This window comes from Phoxinus phoxinus (genome assembly GCF_949152265.1).
Source record: "Phoxinus phoxinus genome assembly, chromosome: 16".
Lineage (NCBI taxonomy): Eukaryota > Metazoa > Chordata > Actinopteri > Cypriniformes > Leuciscidae > Phoxinus > Phoxinus phoxinus.
This window is the reverse complement of record NC_136891.1, coordinates 31,986,531-32,000,739: the sequence shown is the minus strand read 5'-3', so window position 1 is coordinate 32,000,739 and position 14,209 is coordinate 31,986,531. Positions and strand designations below refer to the sequence as shown.

Here is a 14,209-nt window from a genome sequence, read left to right as displayed (position 1 = left end):
TCCTCCCGGGTTAGTGACATCACCAACCCTAGAATTTACATAAACCCCGCCCCCTGAACACACATGTTGAGAAGAGGAAGAGTTGTTGTAGTCGAGCACATTTGTGAGTCAGCTCAAACTTTAGCATCCATCTTTTCACATGCAATAGAAAGCCACTCTGTGTGCATCTCACAACAGTTCCTATACGAGCAATTTATAGATTACCATGACAGAATATGCTAATTGAAGATAGTTAACTCCACATCAGCAACATAAATTCATCAACTAACCATTCAGAGACGTCCTGTTGCTTCTACATGTTGTCACTTCTTCTTAAGTCTCAATCTTTGTCTAACTCCCTTTTAACAATAAAGGGAGAACAGTTTCTGTCATTTTAGTGTGTGTGCGTGAGGTAATCAGAGCTGCTAACACACACGAGCTCTTGAAACCCCGCCCTCTGCAGCAGCTCATTTGCATTTAAAGGGCCAGACACAAAACGGTGCGTTTTTGCAAACCCTCAAAAAGTGACAACTTTAACATGCTATATAAAAATATCTGTGGGGTAGTTTGTGCTAAAACTTCACACACACACTCTGGGGATATCAGAGATTTATTTTACATCTTGTGAAAATGGCATTTTACCACCCCTTTAAATTCCTAATGTTTTAATATTAAAATATTAAAAAATATATAAAATAATAATATTGATAATTGTATTATCCTGGTCTTAGGGGTCTGGATGGTTTGAATGGAGAAAAGGCTACAGAGGTGACTCTGCCTGTGTGTGAAGTGCTGCAGACCCTCAACGACCTCATTGTGTACTTCCAACAGCCAGACTCTGAGCTGGAACATGAGGAGAAACAGAGGCAGCTTCGATCTCTCATTAAGCGCCAAGATCTCTTCAAAGAGGAGGTTGAATACACCTCACACATGCCTTATTAGATTCAGGATCACACAATGTACAGGCTGACAATTATTCTGATTATTTTAGGGAATGCTAACCTTGGTCTCACACTGCATCGATCGGCTAAACGTATACAACAGTGCCGCTGAGTTTGAGGAGCTGGCTGGCGAGGAGGCCGGAGAGGCATGGAAGGACATTCTCAACCTCCTCTATGAGCTTCTGGGTGAGAATTCAATCACATGCCCAAAGCCTTCAGCTGTTCACAGGAGGTGATGATGGAGAGACATGACAGTTATTAGAGGCAGTTAAATAGCAATTCTATTCTCTTTTATCACCTTGTTGTTGACTCTCAGCCTGATTTATGGAGGGCAAACACACAGTTAGAGAAGAAGGACTTTGTCCAAGATGTTGAAAGTTGAGATCGAAGCAAAATTGCTTCAGAAATCTATGAAGACCATTTTATTTCTGCTACTTTTTCAATATTTTTGTAGATCCTGAAGCATTTTAATACTACTTTTTATTTTATAGAGTGCTGCAGGGATTACATATTTTTGTAGGCCAACCCAAAAGTTTTCCCCTTGACAAAAAACTCAATAGGATTTTTCCATTGACTTTTGGATTATTGCAGAAAAGAAGTTGAATTTGATAATCTTCACAAATGAACACAATTGGTTTATTATTATTAATTATGTTTATTATTAATTATGTAGTATATATATATATATATATATATATATATATATATATATATATATATTTTTTTTTTTTTTTTTTAAGCCTAAATTAATACAATCGGCTACAATCGGAGGTAAAAAGCTAAAATAAGGCTATAATAAAATAAGTCACCACCAGTGTTGGGGAAAGTTACTTTTAAAAGTAATGCATACAACATAGCAAGTTTTGGTCATCAAGATAATCTTCATAAATTAACAAAACTTTCATGATTTTTTTTGTTGGGGGAAAGTAATCCATTACCCCCTTAAAAGTAACTAAATATGTTACTTATTATGAAAAGCAATTTGTTACATTACTTATGCATGACTTTTCCTCACCTTAGCTTTGACTCTTTCTGTCTTTTTCAGACAAAATATATGAGTTGCATTTTCAATTAAGTAATGCAGCTAAAAGGCCTTTACACTTGCAAAAAATAGAACTTGTAATTAAAAAGCATAATAATATAGCACGCTCAGCATAATGCTATATTATTATGCTTTTTAATTACAGGTTCTATTTTTTGCAAGTGTAAAGGCCTTTTAGCTGCATTACTTAATTGAAAATGCAACTCATATATTTTGTTTAACTTTGAAAATAATGTGTTACACTCATTACTTGAAAAAAAGTAATCTGATTATTTAACGTGTGCTATTTTTATCTCGTTATCCCCAAACACTGGTCATCACTGCTAAGTTTTTGACAACTTTTTATGTAAAATCTACAAATTGGAAAATTTTATTTATAGTATTTTGCTAAAGCACAAGTGTAAACACAATGTAAAGCAGACTAGAGAATTCCAGCTTGGTTTGATGACATTTAAGGTCATCCCCAACAACCTCTTTAACCTCTAGTCTTATAGTCTCCTGCCTTTTTCAAGAAACGTAAAATCTTTTTTTATTTTTTTACCACAATATTTCTGATGTATTTTATATAAATATAGGATTAATATTGAATATTGAGTAAATATGGTCAGGCATTTTCAAAAACCCATTCAAAAAACCCATTTGCTTTGGGACTATGAAACCAGAAGTCCAGAAATGCTAACTTATTTCGGAGTTATGGTTCTCTTTCTTGCAGCTCTCTAGAGAACAGTATCTTTAGCAAATTATTTTTGTTTTAAATTTGAACATCACATCAGCATCCAGTGAGCGTAAACACTCTCCTCGGTTCACCTTGACTGGCTTGGCATTTATCAGAGCCCCCATCGAGGCTCGCTTCAGATTTTGCTCGCTCCAGTCGCTGAGGTCACCCTCGAGAGGGGCCGTGCTGGGTCTGTCTGGCGAACAGTAGCGTGATACATTAGGCTACTGACAACAGCAAGTTTTTTAAAGGCTCCATATGGATGCATTTGATGCCACAGGAAGCAGCTCTTTTCGGGGTGTTAGGGCTTCAAAACTGCCTAGACAATCTCAGCAAAGTTCCTTTAGCTCTGGGGTTGAGTTTGATTGATTGCTCTGAGACAAATTGTCTAGGTTAGGATTACTCCTGCTTAGTATTTCACACACACACACACACACACACACACACACACACACACACACACACACACACACACACACACACACACACTCACTCACTCACTCCCACACACACACACACACACACACACACACACACACACACACACACACACACACACTTTTGTACATCTATCTTTATGAGGACATTCATTGACACAATGCAATCTCTAGCCTTAACCTAATTATAACATTATCCCTAAAACCAAGTCTTGACCCTCAAACAGGCCTTTAAAGGGGTCTCAGAAAGTGAGGACCGGCCAAAATGTCCTCACTTTACTCTCTTTGTCCTCACTCCAATGGTCTAAAACTCAAACTTATCCTCACAAAGACACACACACACACACACACACACACACACACACACACACACACACACACACACACACACACACACACACACACACACACACACAGGTGGGAAACCTTGTGTGAAGGATAGTGAAAAGGATTTGTCTGAGGTATGTAGGAAAATCAGTGTAACATTGAGCTTATTGACATTGATTTTTGTCCATTAGCCGCTCTGATTCGAGGCAACAGAACCAACTGCACTCAGTTCTCTCGCAAGCTGGATTGGCTAGTCAGCAAGCTAGAGCGATTGGAGTCCTCATCAGGTAAATACCGCTATACGTCAAATTAGACACATTCATTAGCACTGATTATAGAGGGGTTATACATTACCCAGTCTGTCTTACGTAGCCATAAACTGAGTGATCCACAATCAGCATCTGCACATATGTCAATGGTTTTAGCTTTAGCTTCATGCCACTGAAGTATTACATGGGATTCATGGCATAATGTGGACAATTGTAGTAATTTGCTTATACAACTCTCTGCTATCTGATTATGTAATGCCTTTATCATTTCTTGTGTTTACTGCAATGCAATATTAATAAAGCAATTCTATACAGGCATTTTAGAGGTGCTTCATTGTGTCCTAATCGAGAGTCCAGAATCTCTGAACATCATCCAGAAGGCCCACATCAAATCCATTATTTCTCTGCTGTACAAGCATGGGCGCAACCACAAGGTCAGCAGTTGCTATTTCTACAAACACACACGCATGCACAGATTATGTATTGTAGAGTATAAAACATAAAGGATGTTGCTGACCATCCAAAGTCTTAAGATGGAAACTAAGACCTGCAGTCCTGAATAGTATAAATATTATATGAAGAGCTGAAAATACAGTTTCACAGATGAATCCGTCAGATTTAGTGTGAATCTGTACATTTCTATATTATGGGGTAGACATACAATTCTGTTAACTTTGTGGTCGGCAAGATTTATAATTTTTTGGGGGGAAAAAGTCTCTCCACAGCTGCATTTATTTGAATTAAAAAGATACAGTAAAAACAGTTTTGATGATTTTTTTTTTTAGCAGTCATTACTCCAGTCTTTAGTATCACATTTTTCAGAAATTATTCTAATATGCTGATTTGTTGCTCAAGAAACATTTCTTATTATATCAATGTTCAAAACAGTTTTGCTGCTTCATATTTTTGTGGAAACCGTGATAAGTTTTTGTTAGAATTCTTTGATAAAAATAAAGTTATAAAGAACAGCATTTATTTGAAATAGATTTTTTTGTGTAACTTTATAACTGCCTTTAATGTTTTTTAAAAAGAAAAAAAATCTTCCTGACCCCAGTTGTTGAACAGCAGAGTAAAAGTTTTGCTTAAACGTCACAAGGTGCAATAAGAGGTGCAAACATCCAGACATTTTAACAAGGGGCAGGTGTTTCTGCTGGTTTAGACCCGTGCTACTTGACTTGAGAATTCCTCTGTCTTATAAAATGTAGGTCATGTAAACTCGTAAATACATTTTAGGAGCTGCACAGCATGTTACGCTAGCAAACCCTCTCGAGTATGCACTTGAGAATATGTAAGCAGAAGACTACAAAGTTGTACGTAGGGAAAATGTGCAGTATAAAATGTGTTTAGAGCAATAAAGCAACAGCATTGTTAAATTGTAACCCACACTCCTTTTCAGATTCTAGATGTTCTCTGTTCCCTGTGTGTCTGCAATGGTGTGGCTGTGAGAGCCAATCAGAATTTCATCTGTGATCACCTGCTTCCCAAGAGAGACCTGCTGCTCCAGACACGTCTGGTCAATGATGTCCAAAGGTAGACAGACCACTCACCTACCCCCATACACACAAATACAAATAAGTTTCTTATTCAGAAGTTATTTAATTGAATTTATTCCTGTGATGCTTAAGCTGAATTTTCAGCAGCCGATACTCCAGTCTTTAGTGTCACATGATCCTTCAAAAATCATTCTAATATCCTGATCTGCTGCTCAAGAAACATTTCTTATTATCATCAATGTTGAAAACAAGTGTGCTGCTTAATATTTGTGTGAAAACTATTAATTACATTTTTTTTTCAGGATTCTTTGTATAATAGAATGAAGAAAAAAACCCCGGCATTTATTTGTAATATAAATCATTTGCATCAATGTAAAAGGCTTTACTGTCACTTTTTATCAATATTTTTATCAATAATGTGTGCTTCCTAAATAAAAGTATTGATTTCTATAAAAAAAGATATGCCAAAAACTTTTATTTGAGAAGCAAAATTGCATAAGAAAATAAGACTTGTTTTTAGAGAATGTCTGATTTTCTATTTAAATTAAAATGTAAGATTAAAATTGTATTTCAATTACTTTTACTCAGTTGTTTTTTGCTCCATTCTTGTTTTAAGCGTGAGACACTTTTTTCGATTTATGAATAAAACAAGAAAAAAAGTGTTTGTCGACAGAGTACGAAAAATATCAGTATATAATTTACTAGACCACAAGACAACAACAAAAAATTAAGACAATTATATGTTTTGGTGAAGCTGACCTGTGATTGTCAACACTCAAACATCCTCAATGGACGTATTTGTTAATGGAATATTTGTTAATAATTTATGTATTTTTTTTCTATAATTCCAATGTGATCTCTTTTTATACAGTATAAGACCCAACATCTTCCTGGGCATGAGTGAGGGCTCTGCGCAGTATAAGAAATGGTACTTTGAGCTGATCATCGATCAAGTAGACCACTATGTGACCAGTGAGCCCACCCACCTTCGAGTTGGCTGGGCCACCACCAAAGGCTACGCCCCCTATCCTGGCGGTGGAGAGGGTTGGGGAGGAAATGGTGTGGGTGACGATCTTTACTCCTACAGTTTTGATGGACTTCATCTGTGGTCAGGTACATTTAAAGCTGTTTTACCCATGTTCCTCACTAGCGGATCTGATATGACTTTATGAAAAACGCATATATGAACGTAACTCATAAATAATTTCTGATACTCTTGTTTGAGCAGCAGTATTCACACAAATCTACTAAATTCTTTATTCTTTCCACGTCTGATAGGGCGAATCCCACGGGCCGTGGCCTCTATTAACCAGCACTTGCTGAATTCAGATGATGTGGTGAGCTGCTGTCTGGATCTCGGAGCCCCTAGCATGTCTTTCCGAATTAACGGTCAGCCCGTTCAAGGCATGTTTGAAGACTTCAATGTAGATGGCTTCTTCTTTCCCGTCGTCAGTTTCTCTGCAGGGGTCAAGTGAGTTTCTCCAATATAAAGTGCCCAACTTTATCTATCGGGTTGTGTAACACATATAATATACAAAATAGTCGGATTTACAGTATACATTAGTTTTAATATTAACGAGGACAAAATTCTGTAACAATCATTCAACATGTGTTTCTATCATTTTCACTTTGAGCTTAGCTCTTCTGAAATGATTGTACAGGAGTAGTTCTGTGTGACAAATGAACCCTTTCTTCTTTCGCTTTATGTTCAATCAACAGAGAAAGGCCATTACTCATCATTTGACTTCTCAACCAAATCCAAACAAATTAAGTAGCACCAAGACATTTTTGAACAACCCGGTGGTGTATTAGGATTAATCAAGTAATTGATCATGAGTTTAAATGGCATCTTTCTTTATTTTTCCTCAAGGGTCCGTCTCTTGTTGGGTGGTCGCCATGGAGACTTTAAGTTCCTTCCTCCAGCGGGCTATGCACCATGTTACGAAGCCCTGCTCCCCAAAGAAAAGATGCGTGTGGAGCCTGTGAAGGAGTATAAAAGAGACCTGGAAGGAGTGAGAGATCTGCTGGGCACCACAGAGTTCCTGTCCCAGGCTTCCTTCATTCCTGTTCCTGTCGACACCAGCCAGGTGAGATATGTAAGGGTTAATGCCCTTTGAGGTGTCCATTGTCAGGTATTAATGGACAACGGCGAGGCGTGAACCGTCCGACGTGCAGCGAAAGTCCATTAATACTCCACCAAAGTCCATTAATACCTGACAGTGGACACCTTGAAGGGCATTAACCCGCTTATACCATGTTCACTTGCCAAATAACACATTTTTAAACCATTAGTTTATATTTTAATTAGTTTTACAAGCGAAATCTAACTGTTTTAGAACTCCTTTACTAGGAGTCCTACATCACTTTTTAATGGACACCCTGCAGCCAATCAGAATCGAGAAAAATTGAAAGATTTCTATTGAAAGATAGAAATTGAAATGAAATGTGGATAATGAGCTAGAAATTGAAATGAAATGTGGATATGTAGACTTGATCTGTAGACTTGAAATAAATAGTTAAATAGTAAATAGTTTGGTATATATAAATTAAACATAATCGGTGACATATGGTCAAAACATACAGTGTTGTATAAATAATAATCATATACATCATAATATATTTCAATATACTCATTTAATATGGCAAATTTATATATGTTAAAAACCTATATCAACATATATGTAGAGATATGTATATATGTGATAGCAATATATTGTCTTATATTTAGCATATATGACGGCGTCACTAGCGATATAGGGACATATATGTCATATATTACATTTCTGTATGGGTTTACATTTGTATTTTGTTGTTGGTGTTGTCTTATGATCCAGATTGTCCTCCCTCCATATCTTGAAAATGTGCGGGACAAGTTGGCTGAGAACATCCACGAGCTCTGGGGCATGAACAAAATAGAGCTTGGTTGGATGTACGGCAAGGTAGGAAAAAATTTCTGGGGACTGTGAAAATACTAATCAGCATCATCAGAATTTCTCAGCAAAAGCAAGATCCTCTCTGTGTGAGACAAGCTCGGATATCAGGATAATTCCTGCTGTGTAACTTTAACTACTGGAGGAACCCAGAGGAGGATAATTGAAAATGTCAACCTGAATTGAGAGTCCTTGGCTGCAGCCTAAATTAATATTTAAGCATCCCGAGTAGCTACACAGCAGATGGCCATGCAGATCTTATTTTTAGATAGTAATGGCAAAAGGAAAGTGCTTTGATCCGCTTTTATTTCTTCCACTGATCGCTGCAGGAGAGTAACTGCAAAACTGCAGAGCACAGTGGAAAAGCAGTCTGAGGACAGAGCTTTGCGGTATTACAGTAGTTAAGACAATCTTAATGAGCAGCGTGCTGTCCAAGAGTGTGGCAGAAAAATGAATTGTGGTTGAGCGCTGCCGTTCCTCCTGAGGCCAGATCTGAGCATTTATTAATAAGAAATATTTCAGAGGCCCAGCTGGTCTCTGATTAATCAGAGTTTAATAAGATTTTGCTGGCTCAAGGTGGCATTGCTGTGAGTGTGTGGGGTTACAGGACAAGAGCGGCTTGGCAGGCACAATGCCACTTTCATTCTGCCACCAATCCTAAACACTTTAGCATTCTCTCTCGCACCACATCAATCTAAAGAGTTTTACGGGTCACGAATTAGAGAGTGGTATTAGTTTTGGAGTATTTGATGTATGCTATTTTTTAGGTTCGAGATGACAACAAGAGACAGCACCCTTGTCTTGTCGACTTTTCTAAACTGCCAGAAACAGAAAAGAATTATAACCTGCAAATGTCAACTGAAACTTTGAAGTAAGTATTACCTCAATGTTCTCTATAATACAGATTTGCATATGCTGTAAGGCTTTACTTTGAGCTATGATTATTAAAATGCTTATTGTAATTATATGCACATCAGTAAATATTGATAGGCTGTGGCTGCAAATTCATCCCAATAACGCCTCTAGACTCAGCAGTATTTAGATTGAAACGCAATAACCAGCTCAATGAGATGTTGAACAGATTCATTTCTTTTGCACTACTTGTCTTTGACACTTCGACTTGCATCTTTCATAAAGTATTGCTCATACTGTTTTTCTGATAAGTTCCTCAGTTTTCTGAAAGTTATTCTTTTTCAGGACCCTACTTGCTTTGGGCTGCCATGTTGCACAAGTCAATATAGATGCTGAAGAAGACTTGAAAAAGATGAAACTCCCCAAGAAGTAAAACTAGCATACATTTAAAAAACAATACCATAAAGTTCCTATTTCAGCTAGCTGTCTAAATAAAGTCTGATTTATGAATGTTTTGATATTGTTAAATATTTTTAATCCTAATTCATTTAAAGCTACATGATGGCAAATGGTTATAAACCTACACCGCTAGACCTTTCTGAAGTCAAACTGACACCTGGTCAAGAGGTTCTTGTTGATAAACTGGCTGAAAACGCTCATAATGTTTGGGCCAAAGATCGCATCAAACAAGGATGGACCTATGGTATTCAGCAGGTAAAATATCCTTTTTATTATTCATTAGATATGATGTTACCTTAAGCGCATTGACAAACAAACCCGTTAAGAATGATTAAAAGTAAAATGAACCATTTTCCCCTCATAAAGTTGTGTACAATCCTCTCTTTTGCATTTTATTCAAAGGATTTGAAAAACCGTCGTAATCCACGGTTGGTGCCATATGCTTTATTAGATGAACGTACTAAGAAATCGAACAGAGACAGTCTTCGCGAGGCCATCCGTACTCTGGTTGGATATGGATATTTCATCGATCCACCTGATCAAGAGTGTGAGTTTTCTCTCTCTCTCTCATATATATATATATATATATATATGTGGTACCTGTCAACAGGCCCACTCTTCATGAGCAAACTACTTCAGCTGTCTCAGGTTTAATGTTTGCCTTCTCCAGACTCTATCTCTTTCCATAGATGTCTGTTGGGATTCAATTCAGCGCTCATAGAAGGCCACTTCAAAACAGTCCAGTGTTTTGTTCTCAGTCATTCTTGAGTGCTTTTAGCTGTATGTTTTGAGCCATTATCCTGTTGGAGGACCCATGAGCTGTGACTGAGACAGAGCTTTCTGTTTAGACTTCGTTGTGCCCAGCACAGATTCAAGGCACCCTGTGCCAGATGCAGGAAAGCAGCCTCTTCTCTTTGAAAGCTTCATTTCCGTCTGTGAACATAGATATGATGTGCTATGCCAAAAAGCTTCAGTTTGCTTCTGTTGCTCAAAAAGTGACGGATGGTGTGATCAGACACTGATGTACCCTGACCTTGGAGTTCAGCTTGTGTATCTTTGAAAGTTTACCTTGGCTCTTTGACTACCATTTGCACTATCCTTCTGTTCAATCTAGGGTTGATTTTCCCCTTGTGGCCGTGTCCAGGAGGTTGGCTACAGTCCCATGGATCTTAAACTTCTTTACAATATTTGCATCTGTAGTCACAGGAACATCAAGTTGCTTGGAGATGCATGCTTGTCTGTGATTTTCTTTCTGATCTCATTAGACAACTCTATTCTTTTGCATTCTCGGGTCCATGTTCAGTATGGTGCACACAATGATACTAAACAGCAGATTGAATACTTTCGCCATTTAAATACTGAATGACTGATTACAAGTGTGATACTAATTAAGCAAAAGAGTTCGTTGGAATCATCACTATAATGAATCTCTATGCAAACTAACAACGGTGGATTTGGAAACAAAGTAAACAGGAACTAAACACAGGAGGTGAACACTGGGAACAATGGAATCAAGAAAATTCTTTATTTGCATTACTCTATATGACATACCAAAGGCTACATGAGATAATTCCTTTTAATTTACTCCGTTTTTAGGAGGAATGAAGCATATTTTCAATGAAATGTAAGGTTACCAACAAATTTGTCCATGTCTGTATATATTATTTATTTTATAAATATGCAATAAATGTTTTCACAAATTCTGTAGCTGCTCACCATGGAGAGGAGGGCATTGAATCCACCCGTCTCTTCCGTGTGGAGAAGACCTACGCTGTGAAGACAGGGAAGTGGTATTTTGAGTTTGAGGCGCTCACTGGAGGCGACATGCGGGTGGGCTGGGCACGGCCTGGATGCAGACCTGATAAGGAACTTGGACTAGATGATCAAGCCTTCATCTTTGATGGCTACAGGGTGATTATCTGATACTGTCACATTGGCCTGTTATTGTTTTTATTTTTGATATATAGTGGTACAAGTTATTGAGGACATACAGTGAAGTCCAAAGGATTTTCAGTGTGAACTGTAAACACATTTGGAACAAAACAGAAGTATTTTCTCATGAATCTACATACACTATCTTTCATCCGATCACAAAATAAACAAATAATGTTTGCTAATAATGTATTCGTCAATAATGATACATGATTTTAATGGTTTTGATCTAATCCAAAAAATTCCTGCCAGGGCCGCCGGGTGCATAGGGGCAGTCATTTCTTTGGGCGGTCATGGAATAAAGGAGATGTGGTGGGCTGCATGATCAACATGGAGGACAAATCCATGATATTCACCCTGAATGGAGAGCTCTTAATCACCAACAAGGGCTCTGAGCTCTGCTTTGCTGACTTTGAAACTGAAGAAGGTAAACAGACAATAATCTTCATAAAAACAAAACCTGTAACATTTACATTATTACTTAAAAAGTTGCATGGTCAAAATAAAATAGAACATGGCATTAATTTAACTGACCTTTGTCACCCAGGGTTCATTCCAGTGTGCAGCCTGGGTCTTTCCCAAATTGGTCGCATGAACTTGGGGAAAGATGCTAATACTTTTAAGTACTACACTATGTGTGGCCTTCAGGAGGGCTTTGAACCCTTTGCTGTCAACATGAATCGAGAGGTCACCATGTGGTTCAGCAAACGCCTGCCAACATTTGTGAATGTGCCAGAGGAGCACCCCCATATTGAGGTATAGAATGATGCTGAACTTGTGGATTAAATCCCAGGACTGTCTTGGAAAATACTGGAATGGGTTCTTTAATTGGCATCCCTTTGTGTTTAGGTTACTAGAATAGATGGGTCTGTGGACACACCTCCATGCCTAAAGGTGACACACAAGACATTTGGCACCCAGACCAGCAATGACGACATGGTCTGTTGTCGTCTGAGCATGCCTGTTGATTTCCACTCTGGCCCTCGGAAGAGCACTGATATCAATGAGGGGATTGCTGATGCCCAAAGAGCCAAGAAGGACGATGGAGGCAAGACTGATTATGGCAGCATTACAAAGGTAAACAATTATAATATATATATTATACTCAAGTACAGTACTTGCATTGCAGCCCACTAATCCATTACGTTTGAGAATAATAAAATAACCTTATTATTGTTCTTATTTTGACTTTTGATGTCTATGTGCTTGTGCTTTAGTACTTCTACTCTGTGAAAGTGTTTGCCGGACAAGATCCATCATCAGTTTGGGTGGGCTGGGTAACACCAGACTACCATTACTACAGCAAACAGTTCAGCCTCAACACAGTTCGCACCGTCACAGTAACACTGGGAGACGAGCGGGGACGTGTTCATGAGAGGTCAGTTCAAAAGACGGTTTTCATTACCCTAATAAACACCAAAAAAACCCCATCAATTCAGACTGCTGTTCCTTTTTCACACAGTTATTTCCACACCTCTCCAACATATATTCATAGCCCAGAAATGTTCTCAGAATCTCCTCATTATTGTCTTTTTGTCATCTCTCTTAATTCAGTGTGAGGAGAAGTAACTGTTACATGGTCTGTGCTGGCGACACTGTCAGCAACTCCACAGGCCGTAGTAACACTGATCTGGAGATTGGCTGCTCCATAGATCTTGCCTCAGGCCTGGTCTCATTCACTGCCAATGGCAGAGAGCTGCCTAACGCATACCAGGTAATCTCAACTTCAAACCTTTAACAAAATAGGGCACAGGGATGTCGCTAGACGTAAAAAAACATACAGAGCTTAGTATTGTGATGCAATATTATAACGCAAAGCTCACTACAAGAGTAAATATATCAATAATTAAATTCACATTTATTTTGACTATTAATGCTGATATAAAGATTTGATAGAAAAGATAATAAAATAAGTGATCAACTAAGAGGTATACCATAAAAGATACAGAAAAAAAGAAACTTTATTTTAATTTATTTAAATAGATCTATTAAAATTGCAAATGACAGTGCATGACAGTGGACAGTGGACTCAGTCCCTGGCAATTTGGTGATATTTGATGTTTATTGCACAGTTATTTTGGACCAATGAGATGTCACAATGTGCAAAGCTATCCTAGCACTAATGTTACATACACCAAGTGGTTTACAAAATCTCTGCATCCGAAATCACATTCTCTGCACCAAATTGCATATTGTTTGGGCCTCTGAATAAAATTGAGGTATTTATTTCCTCCTCGAGTATGAGCTCCATATTCTCACTCTATAATAATACGGTATATGGGACATAAAAGCATGATGAATCAAATATAAAACTTAACACAAAACTTTTTTCTGACTATTATTTGATTTGTCTTTTATTTTATTTTATTATTTACTTTAATGACAGACTTTACAGGGTTAAGCATTTGGAACGTGAGTTGGGTTGAAAGTGAGACTTTCCAGAGAGCTAGTAAAGGCTATTGCAATATAACATCAATGAAGCGCTGTGCTCAGTCTAGTCTTAGTTTGCCTCAGGCTCTGATTTTGAATCAGACTCACATTAGCACTTATGTAAAGGGTGTATCATGTCTGAGCAGATTGGATTTCAATTAAAAGTAGCGCAAACCAAGTAGTGTGTGCAACACTTGCTTGTCCAAATAGAGCAAGTAAACTATAATCATAATGGACTTTATATGCTTTCTGCCTTCTTAGGTTGAGCCTAACACTAAGCTCTTCCCTGCTGTGTTTGTTAAACCCACGAGTCCCAACCTCTTCCAGTTTGAGTTTCCAAAAATCCCAGTAAGTCTATACTACTACTAATGTACTCAAGTTCCTCTGTTTCACATATCTGTAA

At 37.8% G+C, this 14,209-nt stretch overlaps 1 protein-coding gene across 4 annotated transcripts in view; it reads left to right on the top strand.

The window, feature by feature from the left end:
* ryr3 (ryanodine receptor 3) overlaps positions 1-14,209 on the top strand; it is a 90,075-nt gene that overhangs the window by 32,403 nt on the left and 43,463 nt on the right. For all 4 annotated transcript variants that reach the window (XM_079583699.1, XM_079583700.1, XM_079583698.1 and 1 more), the window contains 20 exons: positions 711-891; positions 971-1,106; positions 3,633-3,728; positions 4,026-4,144; positions 5,107-5,240; positions 6,075-6,316; positions 6,482-6,674; positions 7,074-7,290; positions 8,038-8,142; positions 8,901-9,004; positions 9,331-9,414; positions 9,540-9,699; positions 9,847-9,991; positions 11,153-11,355; positions 11,629-11,803; positions 11,924-12,132; positions 12,226-12,453; positions 12,594-12,754; positions 12,931-13,090; positions 14,068-14,154. In XM_079583699.1, coding sequence (XP_079439825.1) covers positions 711-891; positions 971-1,106; positions 3,633-3,728; positions 4,026-4,144; positions 5,107-5,240; positions 6,075-6,316; positions 6,482-6,674; positions 7,074-7,290; positions 8,038-8,142; positions 8,901-9,004; positions 9,331-9,414; positions 9,540-9,699; positions 9,847-9,991; positions 11,153-11,355; positions 11,629-11,803; positions 11,924-12,132; positions 12,226-12,453; positions 12,594-12,754; positions 12,931-13,090; positions 14,068-14,154 — 3,139 coding nt within the window. The remainder of the gene's footprint in view (positions 1-710; positions 892-970; positions 1,107-3,632; positions 3,729-4,025; positions 4,145-5,106; positions 5,241-6,074; positions 6,317-6,481; positions 6,675-7,073; positions 7,291-8,037; positions 8,143-8,900; positions 9,005-9,330; positions 9,415-9,539; positions 9,700-9,846; positions 9,992-11,152; positions 11,356-11,628; positions 11,804-11,923; positions 12,133-12,225; positions 12,454-12,593; positions 12,755-12,930; positions 13,091-14,067; positions 14,155-14,209) is intronic.